The 26,534-nt window shown below is 48.6% G+C and overlaps 1 protein-coding gene across 1 annotated transcript; it reads right to left on the reverse strand.

The window, feature by feature from the left end:
• Positions 1–107: 107 nt before the first annotated feature.
• On the reverse strand, positions 108–25,174 carry FOXJ2 (forkhead box J2). Its single transcript, XM_025403625.1, has 11 exons — positions 24,052–25,174; positions 17,154–17,500; positions 13,971–14,045; positions 12,930–12,998; positions 12,608–12,748; positions 11,719–11,917; positions 7,729–8,136; positions 7,220–7,321; positions 6,134–6,343; positions 5,087–5,185; positions 108–2,871 (listed from the first exon to the last, which is right to left on the reverse strand). The coding sequence occupies exons 2-11, from the start codon at positions 17,484–17,486 to the stop codon at positions 2,783–2,785; spliced, it is 1,725 nt and encodes a 574-aa protein (XP_025259410.1). The 5' UTR covers positions 17,487–17,500; positions 24,052–25,174; the 3' UTR covers positions 108–2,782.
• Positions 25,175–26,534: the final 1,360 nt, after the last annotated feature.

Genomic DNA, 26,534 nt, shown 5'->3' on the forward strand with positions numbered 1-26,534 from the left:
CAACCTGGTGGTGAAAGGTGGAAGAGGAATAAAGACCAACTAAAACTAAATGATTTCACATTTCTCTTTTCCTTCCCTGGCCAAAAGAAATTTGAGACCACTACCAGTAAGATAAAACTGTAAACATTCTTTTTTTTTTTTATTAAGAAAGCATGCAAAAAAACAATGACGACAACTTGTGAGACCATATACCCCCTTCCCAGGATGTAGCAATGCAAAGCATTATGGGTAGTGGCACAATGGACTCACCAAACCAGAAACATGAGGAGCAGGGACTGAGGAGAGAAAGGTTGGGATGGATGGATCTATACCAAATAATTACTCCTTTTGTCCCTCTCCTCCACTTTCTCTCTTATTTCCTCTTATAGGCAGTGAGCTTCTGCAGTTTTGCACACATCACCCAATACAACAATAATGACTACACTTTGTGTCCAGCAATGCTAGACCAACAAGAAAAAGTAGTATTCTTTTTGTTTCATGAAGGGGAGGGGAAACTGAGGCCCAAAGGGAGTCAGGTTTGCCCTGTGCCATGTAGCAAGACTGGGCTTGGTGGAAGGGAGCTGGAATCTCAGGAGGCCAAATGGCCAATCTCCAGTCCCAGAACCAAACTTCACTACCCTGGCTGCACACCAGAATTCTTCATGAGACTAGTTTGCAGAAGACACAGATGAACAAGGGGCATTTGCATGTATGATTCAGTCTACCCTTGCAAATCCTGTATGGATCTGAACAGGAAAAGGGTTTAGAAAAGAGGAGTGATCATTTACAAAGGGGGAACATTGAGGAGAACTAATGGGAAGTTATGTGTAGGACACACCCTGACTGGAAGGAATAAGGAAGGAAAAGATGCCTAAAATAGAGACACTGGGCAAAGGCATTTTGCCACCCTCTAAGAGAAATTCTCCTTTCCCCAACGGGAAATATTATGTCATACTTCAACCCCACTAAGTGCCCTCCAACGTCATGGGAGATTCAAGCCACTTGCACCCCCATTTCTTTCTTACAAAGGCTTCAAAGAAATAAAGTGCTCTTTAGTTAACTGCCCTATCTTGCCCCTTTACTTCAGCCTCACTGGACTTCTTCAATAAACTCTCACATATAACCCCCTTCCAAAAAAAGGAAAGGGGTGGATGAAAGAAAAAAGCAGGAGAGCAGAAAGCCAAATCTCTTGGAAATCATGGGTAAATAAAATAATATGAATGAAAAGCAGAAATCACAAAGAAAGTGGCCTTGTCTATTCCATACATTTTGTCCCACAGCTTTTCAGCAAGTGAAATAAGGACAGAAATAAAATTGTTCTTCCCTCTCATAACTGAAATTCAACAATTAACATTAAATATACACTGAGTACTTTGCAACGGTGAGTCATGGCCACCCCTTGTAAAAGAGATGAGTTCGCTCTATACCTTTTTCTGGGGGTCCCCCTTGGCCCTCACTGAACTCTTGCCTCTGATTATTTACTCACCTCCGCCAATCTCCTTCACCTCTCAAAGCCTACTTGCAAAAGCTTCAGCCAGATGATCTAGATTCCAAGAGAAGCATCTGCCTATATATTTAAAGAACTAAAATATCCCCTATCCATTTCTTTGCCAGCTCGCTTTTCCTCTCCCCATCCTCCTACCACCAACACTAAAGGTTTGGTTCTGCTATGAGAGGTGGGAATGAGATTCCCATCATGTCTTAGGACATGATGAAACTCAGAGTGATAATGGGTTACTCTTTCTTGAGAATCCCAGAAAATGGGGGAAGAAAAAAGATGGGTGGAAGATGTGGGCAAACAATTAAAGGAGGACAAACTAATATTTGCTGAATGGGAAAAAGGGATAGGAAGATAATTCGTAAATGCAAATAAGAGCCACAATTAATTTTCAGAGGAAATTGTTTAAAAGGCCAAAATAATTAGGTTGGAATCATCTCCAAGAAGCTAAAACTATGCCGAATAGTTGTCCTCATGCCCTACCACAGAAGCAGAGTTTGGGCTAAAACCAATCCTATCTTCTTACAGAATGCGCTCGAAACAAGCCAGTGGACACTGATGTAACATGGCAATGTATACTCAGTTTCACACTGACTTATATTCCATCCCTTCCAACCCAGGTCTCCAATTCCAATAGGATTTTATTGTCACCCTCCTGCACCACCATCATCACTTTCACCCCGATAGGAAATGCAGACTGGCAGAAGTAAGGATTGAAGGTATAAAGGGACAAGGAAGACCTCAGAGGACAGAATTAGCACCATTTTAAAACCTCCAAATTCTTGGCTGCCAAGTAATGTTTCAGACCGTTTCTACTTGGTAATGTGGCCTCTCCAGTCCTGGCCTGAAACTGACGGGAACAAAAAACAATTTAGGGCCAAAAGGTGGGATCAGCATCGAGTTTCTCCAAGAGAAAGGTAAATTGGAGTCTGAAACTTTTCTCTGTAGCTATCACGGCTTCATCTTCCAGCCTGATGATTTTAAATTAGCAAGAGGTGGACATGATCCATGATGTAGGGACAGGAGACTACAGACAGTATATAACCAATAATAATAATAATAATAATATAAGAATAATAATAAAAGAACTAGGAAAAAACAGGAAGGAAGAGAGCAGAACGAGGCAGGAAAAGAGGGGGTTATCTTCGGCAGCATCTTGCAGTGGCTTCTCCGACAGAGAAAGAACAAAAAGAGGATATATGTCTATATACAGACGTGGCGGGGAGGGACGGGTTGGGGTTGCTCTTTCTCCACTGCCAGACTTCACCATGCGGCCCTGGGCTGATCTCCACACTCTGTGATGCACTAAGTGATTAAGTCCCAGTCGAAGTCATCAGGGATCTCCTCATTGGCACCAGGAGGTGGCACTGGTGGCCGAGGGACCATATGGTGTGCTGTTAGAAAGAAAGAAAGAGAGTAAAAGGAGAGTGGATGGGAAGCTGTTCCCTCAATTTAGAAGGACTGTGCTCAGCCCCAGATAACACCACGAAGAAGGCCGTGCAAAGTGATTGCCCTTATCAGCTGGAGTTATTTTTGGTTGCAGGTCACCATTTCAGTGAGGTCTCAGGAAATAAACTAGAGCTAATTACATTCCACAGCAATTAAATATTATGCTGCCATTAAAAATTATACTTCTGACGCCAGGCGCAGTGGCTCACGCCTGTAATCCCAGCACTTTGGGAGGCCAAGGCAGGCGGATCACAAGGTCAGGAGTTCGAGACCAGCCTGGCCAACATGGCGAAATCCCACCTCTACCAAAAAGACAAAAAATTAGCAGGGTGTGGTGGCATGTGCCTGTAGTCCCAGCTACTCAGGAGGCTGAAGCAGGAGAATAGCTTGAACCCGGGAGGCAGAGGTTGCAGTGAGCCAAGACTGTGCCACTGCACTCCAGCCTGGGTAACACAGCGAAATTCCATCTCAAAAAAAATTATACTTCTGAAAACATATAATAATGATAAAACAACATACAGAAGACAATATCATATGGCCGGGCACGGTGGCTCATGCCTATAATGCCAGCACTTTGAGAGGCCAAGATGGGTGGATCACCTGAGGTTAGGAGTTCTAGACCAGACTGGCCAACATGGTGAAACCCTGTCTCTACTAAAAAATAAAAATTAGCCAGGCACAGTGGTGGGCGCCTGTAATCCCAGCTGCTCGGGAGGCTAAGCCTTGAGAATCACTTGAACCTGGGAGGCGGAGGTTGCAGTGAGCCAGGATCACACCATTGCCTACTGCACTCCCGCCTGGGCAACAGAACAAGACTCTGACTCAAACAAACGAACAGAAGATAATACCACATGAAATAGTATAGAAATTTGTATTTATAGGCCGGGCGCGGTGGCTCAAGCCTGTAATCCCAGCACTTTGGGAGGCCGAGATGGGCGGATCACGAGGTCAGGAGATCGAGACCATCCTGGCTAACACGGTGAAACCCCGTCTCTACTAAGAAATACAAAAAACTAGCCGGGCGAGGTGGCGGGCGCCTGTAGTCCCAGCTACTCGGGAGGCTGAGGCTGGAGAATGGCGTGAACCCGGGAGGCGGAGCTTGCAGTGAGCTGAGATCCGGCCACTGCACTCCAGCCTGGGCTACAGAGTGAGACTCCGTCTCAAAAAAAAAAAAAAAAAAAAAAAGAAATTTGTATTTATATTATATGGACAAAGAATATAGAGAGTCAGATGTCACCCCCAAAACTGAAAACACTTGTGGTTAGGCAGAATAACAGTGATTTTTCTATACGTGTCTAAATGTGAAGGATCTGTTCATTTTGTTCTGTCTATGGCAATTTAGTGTCTCCCTACCCCACCCCCAATGTCAGAGATAGTTCAATCCCAGACCCCCGATTCTGGAGATCAGGTGACAGGAAAGCAGACATGGGCACAAAGCAAGTATGTGTGGATAACAAATTCATTTTATTTGCCTGAGCACGTCTTCCATCTAGATTCCAAGGCCACACATAAATGTTGCACATAGCTATCTTTTGCTCATATGTACGCTTTCACTTCCTTTTACTATTGCAGTTACTAATTTTAAAGTACATCTAGCCGGGGGCAGTGGCTCATGCCTGTAATCCCAGCACTTTGGGAGGCAGAGGCGGGCGGATCACTTGAGGTCAGGAGTTCAAGACAAGCCTAGCCAACATGGTAAAACCCTGCCTCTACTAAAAATACAAAAATTAGCCAGGCATTGTGGTGTGGGCCTGTAGTCCCAGCTACTTGGGAGGCTGAAGCAGGAGAATCATTTGAACCCAGGAGGTGGAGGTTGCAGTGAGCCAAGATCGTACCACTGTACTCCAGCCTGGGCAACAGAGCGAGACTCTGTCGAAAAGAAAAGAAAAGGGGAAGGGAAGGGGAAGGGTAAGAGAAGGAGAAGGGTAGGGGAAGGCTAGGGGAAGGGAAGGGGAAGGGAAGGGACATCTGTCTTCGTTAGTCTCCCCTGACATATACCTCCTTAGCAGGTAGCCCATCCTCCAGCCTTGGGAATTATAAAGGCTCATTCCGTCCTGTGAGATGCAGGCAAAAATGCACAGAATGCCAGCTCAGAGTCAAAGGAAAGCAAAACAACTCATCAGAGTACAACGGTTTTGAAACAAGCTTCCTGGCTCTTACCTGGGCGATTGTATCCTGCTGAGTCCTGGGTGGGGATTGGGTACATTGGTGATGGGCCAGGGTAGAGGTGCGGAGCTTGTGGGTGCCCATAAGAGTTCACTGCCAAAGCAAGACAAGAGTTACTTGAGTGGGGGGGGGGTCACTGTACTCAACAAAGCAGGGACGAAAAAAATATACCCTTGCTCCCATCCTCCTTCTCTCTTCCCTGCCCTGTTCTATAGCTCCTGCAGGCATGAAGGCTTTCTGCAAAAGCTGTCAGTCCTCACCACTGAGGGTAAAAAGAAATGGATAGTACAATTGTGAAATAGGAAAGATATAAGAATGAAAAATATAGAAACATAGGGCCAGGTATGGTGGCTCATGCCTGTAATCCCAACACTTTGGGCAGCCGAGGTGGGCAGATCCCTTCAGCCCAAGAGTTTGAAGATAGCCTGGGCAGCATGGTAAAATCCCAGCTATATACAAAATACAAAAAAAAATAGCTGGACATGGTGGTACACACCTGTAGTCCTAGCTACTCAGGAGGCTAAAGTGGGAGGATCACCTGAGCTCCAGGAGGTCAGGGTTGCAGTGAGCTGTGATCACACCACTACACTCCAGAGCCTGGGTGACAGAGCGAGATCTCATCTCAAAAAAAAAAAAAAAAAAAGCAAGAAACAGAAACTTAATCATGACATCTCTCTCATTTCACTAGTTTGAAGATCACGTAAGTATAGAACCACCATTTCATCTGGTATCATCCCGGAGGTAGGGATTACTGAGACGCAAATTTAAAATAGGGCCTTTCTCTAACCTCCCTTTTCGTAAGTAATTCTGATCTCCCAAACCGAGGTCTAAAAAGGAATCATACAGTCTATTTCTTTTGCATTTGTCAGTTTACAACTTCGCTGATTCAACAGATACTCAGTCACTGATAAACTATTCAGTCACTGCTCAATTTGGGTCGCTGCCCCAGAAAATCCTTTCCCTCAGTTCTTTTTTGCCTTTCTGCTACGCTTCCTTTTCTACATAGTCTCCACCTCCATGGCAACTGGCTTTGTGCAGTACCTTGGCTCATGGCGGACTCCTGTTTGCCACTGGTGAGGGCACAGGAGTCAGCAATACGGGCAGGGGCTGGTGGGCGGTGGGTACCCCCTTGAGGGGGCACGTGACCAGTCTGAGTAAGGAAGTGGTTGAGGGAGTCACACAGATTGGCAATGTGATGCTGGTCGAGGGTCCAGTTCTTCTGCTCTGCCTGTCGTAGACTCTCCATCAGTTCTACAAAGACGGAAGCAAGCAATGCAAACCTTGCAGAGGTAGGAAGCCCCTATCAGACCCAGCCCTATCTCACCGTTCCAAACACACCATCAATCGCCCCCACTGATAACAGGCACTAACAATAACAATGTACATCTTTCAGAGCTCTGCATTTTCACACTCATTCCACTTGATCCCGTGTACCAAATTCTTATAATCTCCATCTTACTGATGAGTAAGATAACTGTTCAACGTGACTGAGTGACTCAGCCAAGGTCACACTGTCAGTATCAGTAAGTGGTGACAAAACTACAAAATAGTGGTCCAAGGCTTCTAATTTCCTGAGGGCCTTCTCTCTCCCAAAGACAGAATGGACTAGGATAATTCACTGCCATATTGTGAGTTAAGACAAGATTAATGTGAGTTAACTTGAAAATAATGTAAATATTATCCATCTTGTGTCAAAAGAGGCTGGGTGTGGTGGCTCATGCCTGTAATCCTAGCACTTTGGGAGGCCAAGGCAGGTGGATAACCTCAGGTCGGGAGTTCGAGACCAGCTTGACCAACATGGAGAAACCCCATCTCTACTAAAAATACAAAAAAATTAGCCAGTGGTGGCAGGTGACTGTAGTCCCAGCTACTCGGGAGGCTGAGGCAGGAGAATGGCGTGAGCCCGGGAGGTGGAGGTTGCAGTGAGCCGATATCACGCCACTGCACCCCAGCCTGGGCGACAGAGCGAGACTCCGTCTCACAAAAAAAAAAAAAAAGAAAGAAAGAAAGAAAAACGATGAAATCCTAAATTCTGGAACTTCATTTAACACCCCCGTCCAGTTCTAGTTTCTATTGGGTTTTCCCTTACAGTGTATCCCTCTCTTCCTCCATCCTTTGATCACTAACCTGAGAATTGTGACTGCTCAATGCTGGACCAGTTGAGCCGATTCACCATCTTGAAGCTTTCCTTTAAAGAGTCAATATTAGAGCACCAGTCAGAAGGAAAGGCTGTAAAGAGGAGGGGAAAGTGGATAATAAGATAGAGTGAAGTGTAAGACAGCAGTCAACTGATACCAGGCTGACGACATGCAAGATTCTTGCACCTATACAGACTATCAGTTGCATTTCCAAGTTTTGGACTCTCCCTCCCTGGGGGTTTAGGACTGGAAAAGCTATCTAGGCTTTAGGTACAGCCAGGCTCATAGTCAGGAGAATACGTAAAACAATCTCAATTGATCCAAGAATTCTATAAGACAGAGCTCTAAGTACTAACATTGCTCAGATTAGCCCACATGAAGGAGCGAAGCCTAAAAGACCCATCGTTAACTTCCTAACGAACTGCACCTCCATGCCGGAGTTAGGACAAGGACATCACCCCACCCTCCTCTAGATCACTCTGCACCCTCCTTACTCACCAAAGCCAGTGTTGTTGATGGCAGCCTGGCCTTGTGCCTGCGGCTGTGGAGGTGGTGGCTGCTGGGCAGGGTGGGAGTGGGGATGGTGCTGATGAGGGTGGTAGCCTCCGTGCTGCAGGGGGGGTGGATGCATGGCCATCACAGGGGGAGGCCCATAGCCTTCCGCCCCAGCTTGCTTTCCCCCTGGTGGGGTACAACCATCCGGGCTTGGGGTGTGCAGTGGAGGAGCACCGCCTACAGCTGAGGGGCCCTGGGCAGATGCCTGCTGCTGTTGTGGCTGGGATTGCTGGGGAGGTGGCTGTGGCGGCTGCTGCTGCTGCTGCTGCTGTTGAGGTGGCGGTGGCTGCTGCTGCTGATACATGTAGTAGTTGTTGGAGGGTGGGATGTCCCCCAAGAGAGAAGAAAAGCCTGCAGGTGGGGAGAAGGCAGGCAAGTGACTTAGGCAATGCATTTTTCACGAAATGGGATTTTCCCTGGCTTGCAATGGTAAGCCTCAGACCGAAACTGTGGAGTGAAAAGGTTAAGAACGGGCCAGGCACGGTGGCTCAAGCCTGTAATCCCAGCACTTTGGGAGGCCGAGACGGGCGGATCACGAGGTCAGGAGATCGAGACCATCCTGGCTAACATGGTGAAACCCCGTCTCTACTAAAAAAATACAAAAAACTAGGCGGGTGCCTGTAGTCTCAACTACTCCGGAGGCTGAGGCAGCGTAAACCGGGAGGCGGAGCTTGCAGTGAGCTGAGATCCGGCCACTGCACTCCAGCCCTGGCGACAGAGCGAGTCTCCCTCTCAAAAAAAAAAAAAAAAAAAAAAAGGTTAAGAACATTCTAGGGCAGCAAAGATCCCTGTGGTGCTCCTGGCAGGTACAAGAGACAGGAAGGCACTTAGGTTAGAGGAGGGCCCCGACAGTGTGAAGACCACTGAAATCTTACTAAAAAGGTCAGCGTGTAGCGTTTAATGCTACTGTTTAGGGATTTGGCTGTAGGCCTGAAATCACAGTTTCCCAGCAGGTGAACTTTAAAAAAGAAACCATCCCTGGTCGTCTAGCGTTTAGGGGGGAAAAAAAGTAAATCAGAAACAAAACAAAGCCATTGGTCGTCTATTACCTCCTCTTCCTTATTTTCTCTACACTCTGCTACTGCCAACTAATTCCTGTATCCTCTAGAAACAAATGTAGCTTGGGTACGGAGCAGAGAGGATGGGGTTATTTCTCAAGCAGTTATTTCTCAAGCAGACAGGCCAGGAAGAACAAAAGCCTGAGGCTAGGGGCTTTCACTCACAATAAAACTTGAGTGAACTCTAGGCTGTCCTCACCCAATCTAATGTTTTACTTTATTTTTTATGGTTTCTCGTGTTCCCGCCTCCAAGCAACCAATGGAATCCACCTGAGTTGGAGTCATTTCTCAAGCAAATGCTACAGTCTTGGAACACAACTCTAGAAATTGATCCCCCGGGATATACAAGAATTATTCATGAAAATTAATAAAAGTTTTCCAAAAAGTGACTAAACAGTTTTTATCATTCCATTTAGCCCCTGCTGCTAACATAGGGCCACTGCACAGAATGAGAAGGTCCAATGCCTCACCTGAAATCAACCTCACCACTGTCTCTAAGTTATTTTAAAAACGAGCACACAGATATTGCAGAGGGCTGAACCAGATGTTCTCTCAAGGGGCCTCCCGATAAAAACTTTAAGTCATTCTCACATGATAAATAGGAAAATGTGCATGGACAAGATACCAGCTGATATTAAGGATGTATTATCATTTCTGTTAGGAGTGATAATGTCATGGTAGATAACTAGAAGAAAGTCATCATTTAGGGATGTATATCAAAATTGTATTTATGAGTGCAATGACATGGTATATGTGAATTCCATTAAATTACTCCAATTTTTAGAAGGCTCAGTGGTAAACAGAACAAGGCTAATAAAATACCGATAACTGTTAAAGTTGGGCGATGGAACACAGGGGTTTATTATATTTTTCTCCAAACTTTTGCATCTGTTTGCAATTTTTCACAATAAAAGTAACATAAATATAAATGCACTAAAAAGGAAAAAGAAACTGTTCTCACAACGAAACGCGGGGATTCTTAGGGAGAGGGTACTGCTGCTGCCCCCTCGTGGTCATCCTCCAAATGACTCGCCTGCAGCCCCTAAAATCACTGCCCTTGGTTCTGGAAGGGGCAATCCTCCAACTCACTTTCTGAAGCTAATAACCTAGCTTGCCTCCTGAAACAGCTGTATTTGCACAAGGACAGATGAGCTCGCTTGACTCCAAACAGTTTCAGTTCATGAAATATTTCCTCTGAGTAGTGATACCTCTCTTTGTGTTAAAAATAAGAAATACGGGTCAGGCTCATGCCTGTAATCCCAGCACTTTGGGAGGCTAAGGTGAGTGGATCACCTGAGGTCAGGAGTACAAGACCAGCCTGGCCAACATGGTGAAACCCCATCTCTACTAAAAAATACAAAAATTGGCCGGGCGTGGTGGCTCAAGCCTGTAATCCCAGCACTTTGGGAGGCCGAGACGGGCGGATCACGAGGTCAGGAGATCGAGACCATCCTGGCTAACAGGGTGAAACCCCGTCTCTACTAAAAAATACAAAAAGCTAGCCGGGCGAGGTGGCGGGCGCCTGTAGTCCCAGCTACTCGGGAGGCTGAGGCAGGAGAATGGCGTGAACCCGGGAGGCGGAGCTTGCAGTGAGCTGAGATCCGGCCACTGCACTCCAGCCTGGGCGACAGAGCGAGACTCCGTCTCAAAAAAAAATAAAAAAAAAAAATAAAAAATACAAAAATTAGCTGGGTGTGGTGGCAGGAGCCTGTAATCCCACCTAACTGGGAGGCTGAGGCAGGAGAATTGCTTGAACCCGGCAGGCCGAGGTTGCAGTAGACCGAGATTGCAACACTGCTCTCCAGCCTGAGCGACAAAAAAGCGAAACTCCGCCTCAGAAAAAAAAAAAAAAAAAGAAAGAAGGCCGGGCGCGGTGGCTCAAGCCTGTAATCCCAGCACTTTGGGAGGCCGAGACGGGCGGATCACGAGGTCAGGAGTTCGAGACCATCCTGGCTAACACGGTGAAACCCGTCTCTACTAAAAAATACAAAAAACTAGCCGGGCGAGGTGGTGGGCGCCTGTAGTCCCAGCTACTCGGGAGGCTGAGGCAGGAGAATGGCGTAAAAACCCGGGAGGCGGAGCTTGCAATGAGCTGAGCTCCGGCCACTGCACTCCAGCCTGGGCGACACAGCGAGACTCCGTCTCAAAAAAAAAAAAGAAAGAAAGAAAGAAATATGGCTGAGCACAGTGGCTCACACCTGTAACCCCAGCACTTTGGAAGGCTGAGGTGGATAGATCACTTACTTGAGCCCAGGAGTTTGAGACCTGCCCAGCCAACATGTTGCAACCCTGTCTCTACTAAAAATACAAAACTCAAGACGGGCACGGTGGCTCACACCTGTAATCCCAGCACTTTGGGAGGCTGAGGCGGGCGGACCACCTGAGGTCAGGAGTTCGAGACCAGCCTGGCCAACACAGCGAAACTCTGTCTCTACTAAAAGTACAAAAATTAGCTGGGCGTAGCAGTGTGCGCCTGTAGTCCGAGCTACTCGGAAGGCTGAGGAAGGAGAATTGCTTGAACCCGGGAGGCGGAGGTTGCAGTGAGCCGAGATCTCGCCACAGCACTCCAGCCTGGGCAACAGAGTGAGACCCTGTCTCAAAAACAAATAAAAATAAAAAAACAAAAATCAGCCAAGCATGGTAGCACGTGCCTGTACTCCCAGCTACTTGAGAAGTTGAGGTGAGAGAATCGTTTGAACCCATGAGGCGGAGGTTGCAGTGAGCCAAGATCGTGCCACTGTACTCCAGTTTGGGCGACAGAGTGAGACCCTGTCTCAAAAAAAAAAAAAATTTAAAAAAAGGAAAAAAGAAAATATCACCACTTGTTCAACAAGATAAAAAAGTCTCCATGTACCCATCCCAACTCCAGACTCACCGTGCTGAGAGGAGGAAGAGGACTTCTCCAGCATGGACTTATAGAGGTTGCGGAAGGACCAGCTTAGATCCTGAAAGTTGATCTCTGAGTAGGAGAATTTAAAGTCGTGGTTGGTGTTATAGAGGGGAGGGGGACCCTCAGTACTTTCTCGACCTGAAGACCCTGCTGCCACTGCTCCACCATCCACAGATCCTGTGCCCTGCAAAAACAGGTAAGAAATTCCTGATCAGTTTCCCAGCTGAGGGACCAATAAAACGCTTCGATGGTCACCAGGCTCTCCTGCCTGTCCTCTTAATCCTCGCCCATCTCTTCAATGGCCCAGCATCATTTTCTCCTTCTTTGCTCATTGGTTCTTATCTTGAATCTACCCTCTTCAGTCTCCATTTCTTCTTTTTGTTTGTTTGTTTCTGAGGCAGGGTCTTGCTCTGTCGCCCAGGCTGGAGTGTAGCGGCGTGATCTCAGCTTACAGCAACCTCCACCTCCCAGGTTCAAGTGATTCTTGTGCCTCAGCCTCCTGAGTAACAGCAACTATAGACGCATGCCACTGAGCCCAGCTAATTTTGTATTTTTAGTAGAGATGGGGTTTTGGCATGTTGGATAGGCTGGTCTCAAGCTCCTGGACTCAAGTGATCCGCCTGCCTCGACCTCCCAAAGTGCTGAGAATACAGGCATGAGCCACTGTGCCCAGCTTTTTCATCCTGATCTTTCTCAAAGTTCTGCTGTGCCTTTCTATTTCTCTCTCTATATTTCCCTTTTCTGCTTTCCCCTTCTTTCTCAATTTATCTGCCTCATATATCACAGATGCTCAGTACATAATTCTGAATAAACAGGGACACGTCTGAATCTATTCAGCACCCATGCCATGACCCCTGCCATATCTGCTTCCTACCTGACTGTAGCTAGCAATAGATGTGGGGCTCTGAAGTGACATCTGCGGATTCCCCTCAGGAGGCAGTGAGGCTTCTCCGCTCCCTGGAACGCCTCCCCGTGGGCTCTTGCTGGCCTCCTGTTCTGGTGAGTCCTGGGACAGCTGAGGGTTGTGAAGAAAAGGCAATCTATCAGCAGAGGCACAACAGCCTCCCAAGACCCATGGTTTCCCCTCTGCTGGTATGCCTTCCACCTTTGCCTCTCAAAGGACTGAACATCCACAAGAGGAGGTGGAAGGAGCAGCTGGCTCAGATATGGCATCTCCCCATGAGCTGGGAACTTACATCATCATCTGGAGGGTGTCTTCTCTTTCGGGAAATGTCAGGGCAGGTGTCAATTGTCCAATAGGAACCCTGGAAGGAGATCCCATCCGCACAGAAAACAAAATCATTACATTCAGAACCTCCCAGGGTTCCGGGTATTAATGAAGAGCAAATTTGTCCTAGAAACTCACTGAGTAGGCCAGAGGTACTCCTGTGGTCCAAACACAGGCCTCGATTGTTTTGGAGGGGCAGAACAATGGCATCTAGCTCAAAGAGCTGAAAATGTCCAGACACAGCCTCTCCCTTCCCTTCTGACCTGAGGCAAAACTTGCTTGGACTTTAGCATCCACATCTGTCAAATGCAGAGAATGATCCATTCCTTCTCTTTTATGGGGGAACCACCAGGGACTTTTCTATAGAGATGTTTGTACAAAGGTTATTAAGTCTACCTTTTACATCTAGGAAAAAAGAGTGCCACACAAAAAAGGGGGAGCATGAAAGTCAACTTTACCCTAAGTATTTCTATTTAAAAAAAAAAAAAAAAAAAAGATTTCACAGTCTTTTTTTTTTTATTTTTTGAGATGGAGTTTCACTCTTGTTGCCCAGGCTAAAATGCAATGGTGTGATCTCAGCTCACTGCAAACTCTGCCTCCCAGGTTCAAGCAATTCTCCTGCCTCAGCCTCCTGAGTAGCTGGGATTACAGGCATACACCACCACGCCCAGCTAATTTTTTGTATTTTTAGTAGAGACGGGGTTTCACCATGTTAACTAGGCTGGTCTTGAACTCCTGACCTCAGTTGATTCACCCGCCTCGGCCTCCCAAAGTGCTGGGATTATAGGCATGAGCCACCGCGCCCAGCCTCACAGTCTTCCTTAGTCACCCATTCTAGTGGGGGCCCACAAGCTTGACAACCAAGCTTCCTCTGAGAAAAAATAAAGATGCTTCTCTAATTAGCATGATGTCCTCTTCTGGGCAATTAAAACAGCCATGGGACTCTGGGCTGTCAACTACTTCACTCTCCTTCCTGCTCCTCCTTTCAATGCTTATAGGAGTCTCTTACCTTCCCAGGGTCATCCCGAGGTCTGGGCACCTTCCGGAAACACTTGTTGAGAGAAAGGTTGTGCCGTATTGAATTCTGGAGATGCAGAGAAGCAAGTTAGGCCTGAGCATTGTGCAGAGCAGAAAATTTTCCAATAGAACACAGAGGGACACACAAAAAAACATAATAAACCATGGAGGTGAAGTATCAGGGCAAGCTTAGTACCTCTTAACTACACTGACGGAGGGAATTATGCATCAAATAGCAGTAGCAATGAGATAAGAAAAATGCAGAGATTAAATTGATGGGAGGGAATGACTACAAATTTGATTACTAATGCTTCTGAAAAACTGATTATATAGTTTTTCAATCTTTCCAGCCAACTGACAAGTATATAAATGCTTCACAATCACATCTGCCCAGTTCCTCAGTCTACCCTACTGATAGCAAAAGAACAATGTTTTACAACTTTTTATATACATTATGAGTGAAACAAAAACACAGATCACCTTCATTTTCTCAATAGCCCATAGAATGTTCACATTCAGAGGAAAGAAATATTGTGTAAGTGTGTTGGGGCCGGGCACGGTGGCTCATGCCTATAATCCCAGCACTTTGGGAGGCCGAGATGGGCTGATCACCTGAGGTCAGGAGTTTGAGACCAGCCTAGCCGACATGTTGAAACCCCGTCTCTACTAAAAATGCAAAAAATTAGCCGGGCGTGGTGGCACGTGCCTCTAATCCCAGCTACTCAGGAGGCTGAGACAGGAGAATCGCTTGAACCCAGGAGGCAGAGGTTGCAGTGAGCCTAGATCGCGCCACTGCATTGTAGCCTAGACAACAAGAGCGAAACGCCATCTCAAAAAAAAAAAAAAGGCCGGGCGCGGTGGCTCAAGCCTGTAATCCCAGCACTTTGGGAGGCCGAGGCGGGTGGATCACGAGGTCAGGAGATCGAGACCATCCTGGCTAACACGGTGAAACCCCGTCTCTACTAAAAATACAAAAAACTAGCCGGGCGTGGTGGCGGGCGCCTGTAGTCCCAGCTACTCGGAGGCTGAGGCGGGAGAATAGCGTGAACCCGGGAGGCGGAGCTTGCAGTGAGCCGAGATCGCGCCACTGCACTCCAGCCTGGGCGACAGAGCCAGACTCCGTCTCAAAAAAAAAAAAAAAAAAAAAAAAATGTGTGTGTTGGGTGGGGTTGGGGGTTATGGTAGCTAGGAGGGACATATTTACAAAGGCAAAGCTCAATGGGCCAGGCATAATGGCTCATGCCTGTAATTCCAGCATCTTCGGAGGCCGAGATGGGAGGATCACTTGAGTCTAGGAGCCTGAGACCAGCCTGGGCAACATAGTGAGACCTCATTTCTACAAAATAAAAAAAATTCCTGTGCATGGTGGTACATGCCTGTAGTCCAAGCTACTCAGGAGGCTGAGGTGGGAGGATTGCTTGAGCCCAGGTTCAAGCTCCAGCGAGCTGTGATTGTACCACTACAATCCAGCCTGGGTGACACAGCAAGACCCTGTCTTTAAAAAAAAAAAAAAAAAAAAAAAGAGAGGCCAGGTGCGGTGGCTCACACCTGTAATCCCAGCACTTTGGGAGGCCAAGGCAGGAGGTGGATCATTTGAGGTCAGGAGTTCGAGACCAGCCCAGCCAACGTGGTGAAACCCCCGTCTCTACTAAAAATACAAAAAAATTAGCTGGTTGCAGTGGCAGGCGCCTGTAATTCCAGCTACTTGGGAGGCTAAGGCAGGAGAATCGCTTGAACCTAAGAGGAGGAGGTTGCAGCGAGCCAAGATTGCACTACTACACTCTAGCCTGGGCGACAAAGCAAGACTCAGTCTCAAAAAAAAAAAAACAAAAAAGAGGCCGGGTGCAGTGGCTCACACCTGTAATCCCAGCACTTTAGGAAGTCAGGGCGAGTAGATCACTTGAGGTCAGGAGTTCAAGACCAGCCTGGCCAACATGGTGAAACCCCATCTCTACTAAAAATACAAAAATTAGCCGGGCAGCAGTGGTGCACACCTGTAATCCCAGCTACTCGGGAGGCTGAGGCAGGAGAATCGCTTGAACCCGGGAGGCGGAGGTTACGGTGAGCCGAGATCATGCTACTGCACTCCAGTCTAGGCAACAGAGTGAGACCCTGTCCCCCACCCCTGCAAAAAAAGAAAAAAAAGAAAAGAAAGCTGAGTGCTTTCAATAGTCTCCAACTCACTACATGGTTTGTACGTCAAATGGGGATTTACAGAGTGAGGGAACTACATATTAAGTTCCCATTCCTACTCAGCAATTGACAAATGAGCTACTGCTCCAAAAAATTGAGCATATCAGCCTTCCTTCTTTGCTTGGGAGAAGAGCCCCTTCTTTCTTCATCTCCAGCCAAACAACTTAGCTTCTCATTACTTGCTTGGTAGCCAGCTGTTGGTAAAGAACCTAATTATATTATTATTTTTCTTGGAATGCAGCTTTTCAAAAGATGATGACTGTCCAATGGAGCTATGGAAATCTGATGATCTAGATTAGATTCCTACCTTTAGGTAGGAAGGAGTGATGCCATGCCTTCATAGTGACTGGAACATCGTAGAATGGTAATAAACATTTGTGAAATGAATGAATATCCTCTTTGAGGGATCAGAAGACAAGAAGGTGTGGGCCGGGCACAGTGGCTCATGCCTGTAATCTCAGCACTTTGGGAGGCTGAGGCGGTCAGATCATGAGGTCTGGAGTTCGAGACCAGCCTAGCCAACATAGCAAAACCCTGTCTCTACTAAAAATACAAAAAAATCAGCCAGGCATGGTGGCGGACACCTGTAATCCCAGCCACTCAGGAAACTGAGGCAGGAGAATCGCTTGAACCTGGGAGGTGGAGGTTGCAGTGAGCCGAGATCATGCCATTGCACTCCAGCCCGGGCGACAGTACGAGACTCTGTCTCAAAAAAAAAAAAAAAATGAAGATAAGAGGGTGTGACAAGCAACAGTATCCCGCCATCCCCATCACTATACTTAATGGCTTGGAGCTTCCCTAATATACCTTATAAAAGTTGTTCAACTCTGAAAAACAGTAGGGGGCAGAACATATGAGATTTTAAGTTTTCACATCTCTGAGACAAGCCAGAGTAAACTGAACAGGTTACAGGAAGAAACAAAAGTAGAGAAAAAGGTTGTTGAAGGCTAAATCTAAGCCAAAATTACAGAAGCATTCCCACCTTCCAACCAATGCCAGCATTCTTGTAATAGGGGAAGTTATCACAGATCCAGCGGTAAATCTCGCTGAGAGTCATCTTCTTGGCTGGAGAGGAGTTGATGGCATAGGTGATGAGAGTGGCATAGCTGTATCGTGGCTTGCCATCCTGGTGAACTGCTGCCTCATCTTTGCTCAGGGTGGCATTAGGATCTGTGGGTGAGCCTGGTGAACACTTGCGGCTGCTCCCGGGAGGCCCAGCCTGGGAGGCACTTCCAAGCTTCTCAATGGTAGCTCGGAGGGTCAGCTGGGGAAGCCAGTCTATGGAGGTGAGGCTACTCTCTAGGTCAGAAGCCATGGTACTTCTGGCTTCTGCAGAGAAGAAGACAAAGAGGAGACGAAAATACTGGGGGCAAGTAATACTCAAATCCTTTTGTTTGAGGGAAGGAGAGTTTCTTCCTGCTCTCATTCCCATAAGACACCCATGGCATGGCCTTCCACCAGGTGTTCCCAGAATCCCCAAGCAGATCTATCTACCAGATGATGGACTGCTAGTTACCCTACAGCTTAACGTGGAGCACGGCCAAAAGGCCTCTCCATATAGGACTAAAAGAGATCAAACTTCACACCAAATTGAGCTATTTCCTCAATTCACCTTACTTATAGCCCTACAACATAGTATTTTTAAACGATGTAGGAATGAGTTTGAAAAAAGAAAAACCCCACTTAGCAGGTGAAATTAAAGTCCATTCTCCAATCATGTGACACCTGTTGTATTTTCATACAACATCCAGACAGATGGCATGAATGTCCACGTAAAGAAAAGGTCTACCTAAATACAAACATACATGGATGAAGCACGCACCAACACTTTTAAAGACGTTTCCTACTAGATATATTACGAGCACTTGCCCCTTTTATCCCACACACATGTGCACCTGAGGCATATTAGATATATCCCAGGCATAAATTATACATGACAATCAGCAGACAGATACATAAACAGTGAAGCACATACACAGAGATCACGATTACATATACAGCATACATTACCACCAGAGCACAAAGTCACACACAGAAGCAACACATCCTGAGTACACAGCTGCCCTCACACTTTTTAAGCTACCCCTTGCATGCTCCCGCCCACAGACACCACCACCAGGAAGAAGTCATCCACAAGGACCTCCCACCTCTCAGCCTGCTGGGCTTCACCCAGCCAGGGAGACACCCAGCTGTGTGCCTACCGGTAACAATCAGATAGCCTGGCTAAAAATAGCCACTCTGGGACTCGGAGCTGGCTCCCCTTCTCCGCCCTCCTCCTCCCTCCTTCCTTCCAGCCAGGCAGGCACGCTCGCTGCACCTCCATGCAAACTCCTGGAGCTGCCAGACCGCCTACGCCTGATGTTTGCACGCCCTGCTGCCACCCACACTGCCTGGGCGCTCTTCCCAGCAGAGACGTATAGCTACAGCGACGTCTTGCTGAGGGAAAGTGAAGAACGATGGGTGCTATCTGTATTGCAGGGTCTAGAAAGGCTGGCAGGAAGCACTAGGTAGCCATTTGGCACTCCCCTAGAGCTGATGCCAGCAACCCCTAAGCACTTGCTGCCTAACAGGTTTGTGCCTGCACAGCCGCCAGATTCCAGCTAACATTGTCTTCCTCAGTCCCACCAGGGCATTTCTCCTGAGGAGCCAGGACTAGACGGCCTCAAAGTTCAGAATCCTGAACAGAAACACATGATGTAAGTGATCTCTAAATCCACAGCTAGATATATGCACAAGCGTATCCATAAAATACAACAGATCCACACACTTTGCAGTCTAAAACTCAACAGCAGATCGGACCATGTCCCCCTCTCTCCTGACCCCATCACATCTTTCAGGGTCTCAGCTCCCTCTTCTATCCTAGGTAGTGATTCTTCTGCCCTTGACCCTTAAGCTTTTCTCCTAGGGGTCAGCATTCTCACTTGCTCCCTTCTCCCCAAGGCCCACCCACGCAGATGGCAATCTGCATGTGTGCACATGTACCCAGCCCTGTGCTCCTCACCAACACCACGCCCACTCCACAAGGCTGAAGGAAACACCTTAGTGCCTCAGGGGCTGGGGCAGCAAGAGACCCAACTGTAACCCAAGAATTGTTGGACAGGAGAAAAGGGGCGGAGGGAGAGGGATGGCAGGTTTATAAATAGCGTCATAAAGGGTTTCCCCTTTATCCTTAGCTTCTCTCCCACCATCCTCCTCTGCATCCCACTACCACCTTGCCCTAACCATGGAAACTTGGAAACTAACAGGAACACTTAATCATTCCAGGAACCTCACACCTTCCAATACTACTAAGTCAAAACACCCCAGCCCCTGGGCTATAGCAGGGTACTTGTAGCAGGATCACAGTCCTGTAGCTGGGTCATCTGAACTGAAGAGTGGTATGCCAATGAGCAGGTTTCCAATGACCAGGGTCCTCCTGGGTCCTCCCCAGATGGGGAGGTCCCTAAAGTAGTTCTGCCCTATTCCCTATTATCTCTTTCTAAGGATCCCTAGGAAATTTCATCTTAAGAGCACAAAGGCCTTCTGTTGATATTTCGTTTGAAACAACTTTTCCAACATTGGACAGGGGCATGACAGTCGATTTAAAGTATTTAGAGGGCTTACAGAAGAACCCACTTGGCACATGCCCATCACAGTGAGTGCCTGAAAGGGAAGCACTCTCAGCCTTGTGCAAGTTGTTCTATGCCCTTCCCTACTCTTACCCCAGCACCAGGTTAGGACACTGAGGTTAAATTTAACCTTTCTCCAGCCCCCTTCCAGTCAGCCCTCCAGATACAGCCCCCAGCACTCAAAATATATTCAGATCTCACCAGCTACAAGCAGTATGTAGCATCTGATCCTTTTGATCTTTCAGCACCGTTCTCCTTTGACCCATTCCACTTCCTCACACTCTTCACTTCCCCATTTGCGAAGGGCAGCCCAGTGTGTACAGCCTCAGAGACTGAGGTTCCTTGGTTCTATTCCAAATCCTCCTGGGCTGTCCCTAACCATCCCTTGCCTCTCTGATGAAGTCCTTTTTTCTCTTTTTTTACAGACAACGCCTTGCTCTGTGGCCCAGGCTGGAGTACAGTGGCGCGATCTCGGCTCACTGCAACCTCCGTCTCCCAGGTTCAAACGATTTTCCTTTCTCAGCCTCCCGAGAGGCTGGGATTATAGGCACGTGCCACCACGCCCAGCTAATTTTTGTATTTTTAGTAGCGATGGGGTTTCACCATGTTGGCCTGACTGTTCTTGAACTCCTGACCTCAGGTGATTTACCTGTCTCGGTCTCCCAAAGTGCTGGGATTACAGGTGTGAGCCACCATGCCAGGCCCCCAGTGAAGTCTTGATGCCTCAGTTTTCCCCTTCAATAAAAGAGATGAACTCATAAACCCTGCCAAAGCATTGTCCCTGGAGGGAAGTGAATGAAACCTAATGAGCTCGTGGCTGCCACACATTCCATGCTCCCCAAAATAATGGCATGAAGCTAATGTTCAGGGCTATTATTAGAAAGGCAAACAAGAGGTACTTCCATTTTTCAGTCCAACCAACCTAGTTACCCAGACCTCTCTCTCCAGGTGGGCCTTGTGCCACGGGGCTTGGGCAGAACCTGAGTCAGGCCACATTCTTCTCTGTGAGCTGGAAGACTGAAAGGAAATACCCATAGAAGCTGGGAAAGGCAGCCAAAGGGCAGGCTCCATCACATCCACAGGACGTCTAATGAAGACTACAGAACTGGGAGAAAGGCAGAAAAAAACAGATAGACATTCTGGGAGTGAAAGACTGATCCTGGATGAAACATAGAAGATCCACAATAATAGGCTCAGTTTTCTTCCCATTTTATCTGAAAGGCCACTAATTGTTCTAATGCCAATGTCAGGTATTCACATGTGATAACGTCCTGCCCCGTACAGAATGCCAGAATAAAGAGGGCAGTGGCTAGGTGTAGCACATGAGGAGTTAGGCTGCCTGAGGTTCTTTTTTTTTTTTTTCTGAGAGAGAAGTCTCGCTCTTGTCCCCCAGGTTGAGTGCAATGACTTTATCTCAGCTCACTGCAACCTCAGCCTCCCGGGTTCAAATGATTCTCCTGCCTCTGCCTCCCAAGTAGCTGGGATTAAGGCGCCTGCCACCACGCCCGGCTAATTTTTGTACTTTTCGTAGAGACCGGGTTTCACCATGTTGGCCAGGCTGGTCTCAAACTCCTGACCTCAGATGATCCGCCCGCTTCGGCCTCCCAAAGTGCTGGGATTACAGGCGTGAGCCACCGCGCCTGGTCAAGCTGCCTGAGTTTCAATCCCAGCTCCACTAGTTTGATTGTTGTAAGGATTACCTTGAGTTCATATTTTCAGAGCACTCTGTAAGTGCTAAATAAATGTAGCTATTGTTTTTGAATGGGGAAAAATGAGAATACTAGAAATTAAACATTAGCAAACTGACAGACTCTAGATGGGAGTGGAAGCAGCAAGCCTGCAGCGGTTTGCATTACAAAGCCTGCACTGAGTCTGCAATGGTTTTCAGGATGTCGGAATCTCAAACTTTTCCTTTGGAGATAACCACCCAGTACGAGATAATGCTAGGATCAGGAAGACTCCAGGGATGAAGGAATGAGGGACTATCATCTCTTACCTTCCAGGGAGAACTCAGTGTAGTCATAAGACATGGTCTGGGAAAGTACTCTCTCAACCACAGTTAATCCCACTCAGTAGCCACCTGCTTCTAACTGATTCCAGGGAGGCAAGGAGGGTTAGGGAACTCAGTCCAAACAGGACCAGTTAAACTGTGTGGCGGTGGCGGACTTGGAGGTGTTGTGATATAGTTCACCCTGAGCCATTCAGGCAGGTGGTGAAGTACTTTATAAGAAAAGGCTGCTGTTAAGAATGATGGTTTCCCACACAAACAGAAAACCAAACACCGCATGTTCTCACTCATAGATGGGAACTGAACAATGAGATCACTTGGACTCAGGAAGGGGAACATCACACACCGGGGCCTATCATGGGGAGGGGGGAGGGGGGAGGGATTGCATTGGGAGTTATACCTGATGCAAATGACGAGTTGATGGGTGCAGCAGACCAACATGGCACAAGTATACATATGTAACAAACCTGCACGTTATGCACATGTACCCTACAACTTAAAGTATAATAATAATAAATAAATTAAAAAAAAAAAAAAGAAAAGGCTGCTGTTAACCAGAGTGGCCTCTTTTGTAAAAGGTAGGGGAGGGAGCTCCGGAGTTAGGAGTCAAGGATCCTCATGCTTTTGCGAGCAGCAGTATCAGCAATGAAGCTCTCTTATGAGTCCTAGAAGAAATGATCCCAACCTGAGACTGGGCTGCCCTGCTGCTTAAAGGACTGTCCTGTAGACTGTCATGAGGGCTCCCACTGGCTGGGGGAGGCCAAGCCTTTCCCCTCAGGTGGGTATCCTTACCACCTCTCCATGTTCGTGTACAGGGGCACCTGCTTCTAGAGGCCCACCAGGAACACACAATTCTAGGTAACTGGAGTATAGTCGGAAAAGCACATTGAGTACCTGTCTCCACACACTTACCCACTTGAAACAGAGAGAGCCACACTCACCTGAATTAAGAAGTATATGCATGTTGTCCCACAGCACAGCCACACAAACCTGTGCCCTATCTCATATACCACCAGTAGCTTCCAGGACAAGTGAATGTGCTCAGGAACTTAGGTAGAACTCACCCATGCCCCAGAAAGAGGAGGAAATATGAAAGGCCAAGTCAGATGAAGCCTCCTTCACAACTTGTCCTTGCTGTGAGACAGAAGATAAGGTATCTGCTCATGGCAAGGCAGGAAAGCAGACACCCAGCTAGTGACCTCTCCTAAAAACAGCCCAGGCTTCAGGGGAGGATTTCCTGGTACCCTTTTCCTGCCTTTTCTGAAGATTCTGGACTTCGATAATTCCCTGGCTTATGAAGGAAAACTTTAACACAAGGTTCCAGGAACTGAGAACTGAACAAGAAACAGGAAGGGAGAGGATGAGACTATTAGGTACTTTTCTGGAAGGAAACTTTCTATACTCCTCAAAAGTGAAATCTCTCCAGTGGTCAACTTGTTTAGATGGAAATCTGGAGAGAAGTGGAGCAGCAGCCCTCCTCCCTTCGTATCCAGGATCTAATTTTTCCTGAAGAATTGTGAGCAAAAAACAGGAGCTGAGAAGGAGACTGGGGCAGTGGTACAGGGCCAGCATCAAGGAAGCACTTCAACCCAGGAGTTGGCATTCCCCTGCACACTTTCTTCTCGCCTCAGAACATGTGGGATTCCCATTTTCCCTTCGGATTTTATGGGCAGAGGCATACATCCAGCTAGCAATGGAAATGTCAGGAGAGGAGGCCTCTTGGTGTCTGAGATAGGATGAGCAGGAACAGACTGCTTTTCTTGTCAAGGGAGCAGTAATTGCAGTAAGCTGGAGGGAACACCTCTGGTGAACACTAAGCTGACCTCGGCGTGCCCTGGGCAAGGCCAGGACACCAGATGCCACCGTGATTTTCATGAGAACCCGCTCTCCAGGTGCAAAGGCCCAACGTGAAGGGCGGTCTGGGAGTCTTACCACTGGTTGGGTTGTGTACACAGCATGCATGTTCTCAAAACGCAGCCGTTTTCTGATATCCCTTTTCCTCAGCATGAAAACATCCACTTCCCTAAGGGACCTAAAATGAATCCCATCCCTTTAGTCCCCAAACACTAAGAAACCCATTTCTCAGAGCTTCTGCCGCAAGATGTGAGTTCAAATCCAGGAGGCCCTTGGATCACATTTCCCACTGGATTTTCTGAGTCATCACTCTTGTCTTCCCCGTAGTGAAACCCACGATCCACCAGCTCAACCCCGTACACCCACTAGTGCCAGACGATGACAGAGAGAAGATGAAAGAAAGCACTAACCTGTCTCCAAGGTTCCCCTGGCAAAGGGAGGGAACCACTTGGTACTGGAGTTTGGGGCTGGAGGGATTCCCCTCTTCAGATGCAGGTGACGGCTCTCATCCTCAGTGGCTCTTCCTGTACGTGGCTGAGCCTCCCAAGTCGGTGAGGGGAACTTGGTCCCCTGAGGATGAGGAGCCAAGGGAGGAGGAGGGGGAGGGGGAGGAGAAGGAGGTCCTACTTGGGGAAGGTGGCACACCCCCCACACCCTGCTTGTTACCCTGGGGAGGAGGGGAGGAGCCTCTCCCAACCAGGAGTTGTCTCCTCCCCCTTGGGGGAGTTCCCCTCCCCCCCCAAACTGGATCTTTCTGAGTTGGAGGGCTCTTTCTGTCTGCTGGAGATCTGAGCGGAGGGGCTCTACCCCGTTCCACTGTCTAGGCACGAGGAAGTTGAGGGGGAGGCCTCCCCTCTCCAGAAGGCTGAAAGCCGATTCCTCTTCTTTCCCTGGAGTGGCTTCTGAACGTAAGGACTCCTGTCCCCTGTGAATATTGGTGGGCCGAGGGTGCTACTCCATAGGCAGAGCCCTCTCTCTCTTTGCCTCGAAAGTCCTGAACTGTTGAGATTGTGTGTTTGGCGGGGCGGGGGCGCGCTAGGGTGGTCTCACTCTGCTTCTCTGCGGAAAGCTCCCCTCTTTCCACTTCTGGGGGTCTCCTCCCCGGCCAGTACAGGGGTCTTCCTCGCCTCTAGGCAGAAGAGCGGCGTCCCCCCACGGGTCTCTTCTTTCCCTCACCCGAGTGGTAAGGGTCTTTTCTCTCCAACAGGGGGAGAGGTTGCTCGCGTCCCCGCTCCCGCCTCCGCTCCCGGGGTGCCCCAGAGGGTGGGGCTTTCGTACTCCCGGCTCTCCCTGAGCTGGCCTGGGCAGCACGGTCCGGGAGGCCGCGGCTCGAGACTCCGGTCCCTGCTACTGTGGCGGCAGCACCTCCTCTAGGGCCGTCCTGTCCGGTCCGCTCCCTTCGGCGCGTGGGGCTCCCAGCGCTGCCACCGCTCGGGCTCCGGCCAGTCCGGGCTCCCGGGGAGCCAGAAGGCGGACGGACAGTGTTAGGGCTCGGCGCGGGCTCGGGCTCGGCTCGGCTCCGCTGCAGGCCCCGGCTCCTCCCCGGCCTCCGCGCCGCGCTCGGAGCCCCTCCCCCTCCCCCGCCCGCCGGCCGCCGCCGCCACCGCCTCCCGGCGCGGGTTAAGGAGGAGCCGGGCGGCGCCGAGCCGCAAGCCGCGAGCCGCCAGCCGCGAGCCGCGCCGTCCGGTGTGCACTCCGCCTGGAAAGCCACGGCTGCGCTCATGCCGGCGAGGGGTCTCGCCGCCCTCGCCCCGCTGCGGCCGCGTGGCTCCGGGAGCTCGCAGTCTACCCGGGATGACAACTCACTGCTCCCCGTCGGGAGATTCCCTCGTGCGCACCGTACACCATCAATTCCAGCCGACACCCCGACCCCGGCGTTTCATTCTGTTAAACTCCGAATACAGATGAACAGCCCCAGCTTTCTCAGGACTGTCTTTGATGGGCTTCTCTTTCCCTCGAGATAATTTATAAAGGATCATGAGCATTGAGTTGAAGATTGGGGTGAAGTTTATATGTTACCCTTATATCATCCTGGAATTTAGTAAATGCTCCTTGAATGAGTGGATACATGATAAATGAGCGTGTAACGGTGAAATAAACATCAGAAGATCTGGGTCGTGTACCTTGTTCCAGCTTCGTAAACTTGTGCATGGCCCTTGTTCTCTGCAATCTTGCTCAGCGAAGAAGGGAACTTGATATTCGGCCTGCTTACCCTTTACAGCCGTCACATCCTGGAGTCATATTATTCTGCTGCAAATTCTTATATATTTCATACTCTGGCTTTTTTTTTTTTTTTTTTTTTTGAGACGGAGTTTAACTCTTATTGCCCAGGCTGGAGTGCAATGGCGCGATCCCACGTGCAATGGCGCTATCTCGGCCCACTGCATCCTACGCCTCCTGGGTTCAAGTGATTCTCCTGCCTCAGCCTCTGGAGTAGCTGAGATTACAGGCGCGCGCCACCACGCCCAGCTAATTTTTGTATTTTTAGTAGAGATGGGGTTTCGCCATGTTCGCCTGGCTGGTCTCGAACTCCTGACCTCGTGATCCGTTCGCCTCGGCCTCCCAAAGTGCTGGGATTACGGGCGTGAGTCACTGCGCCTGGCCCATACCCTGGCTTTTTAAACTTTTGTCATACTACCCTACTTTCTTTCCTTTCTTTTTTTTTTTTTTTTTTTTGAGACGGAGTCTCGCTCTGTCGCCCAGGCTGGAGTGCAGTGGCCGGATCTCAGCTCACTGCAAGCTCCGCCTCCCGGGTTTACGCCATTCTCCTGCCTCAGACTCCCGAGTAGCTGGGACTACAGGCGCCGCCACCAAGCCCGGCTAGTTTTTTGTATTTTTTAGTAGAGACGGGGTTTCACCGTGTTAGCCAGGATGGTCTTGATCTCCTGACCTC

Source organism: Theropithecus gelada, chromosome 11 (genome assembly GCF_003255815.1).
Source record: "Theropithecus gelada isolate Dixy chromosome 11, Tgel_1.0, whole genome shotgun sequence".
NCBI lineage: Eukaryota > Metazoa > Chordata > Mammalia > Primates > Cercopithecidae > Theropithecus > Theropithecus gelada.

Bases quoted from the DNA above. Each gene is read 5' to 3' on its own strand.
- FOXJ2 (XM_025403625.1), bottom strand. From the start codon at position 17,486: ATGGCTTCTGACCTAGAGAGTAGCCTCACCTCCATAGACTGGCTTCCC. The intron at 6,344-7,219 runs GTTAGTGATCAA...CCGTCTTTGTAG, and splicing joins TGAGCAGTCACAATTCTCAG to AACTGATGGAGAGTCTACGA. The intron at 5,186-6,133 runs GTACTGCACAAA...TTGCTTTGGCAG, and splicing joins GGAGTCCGCCATGAGCCAAG to TGAACTCTTATGGGCACCCA.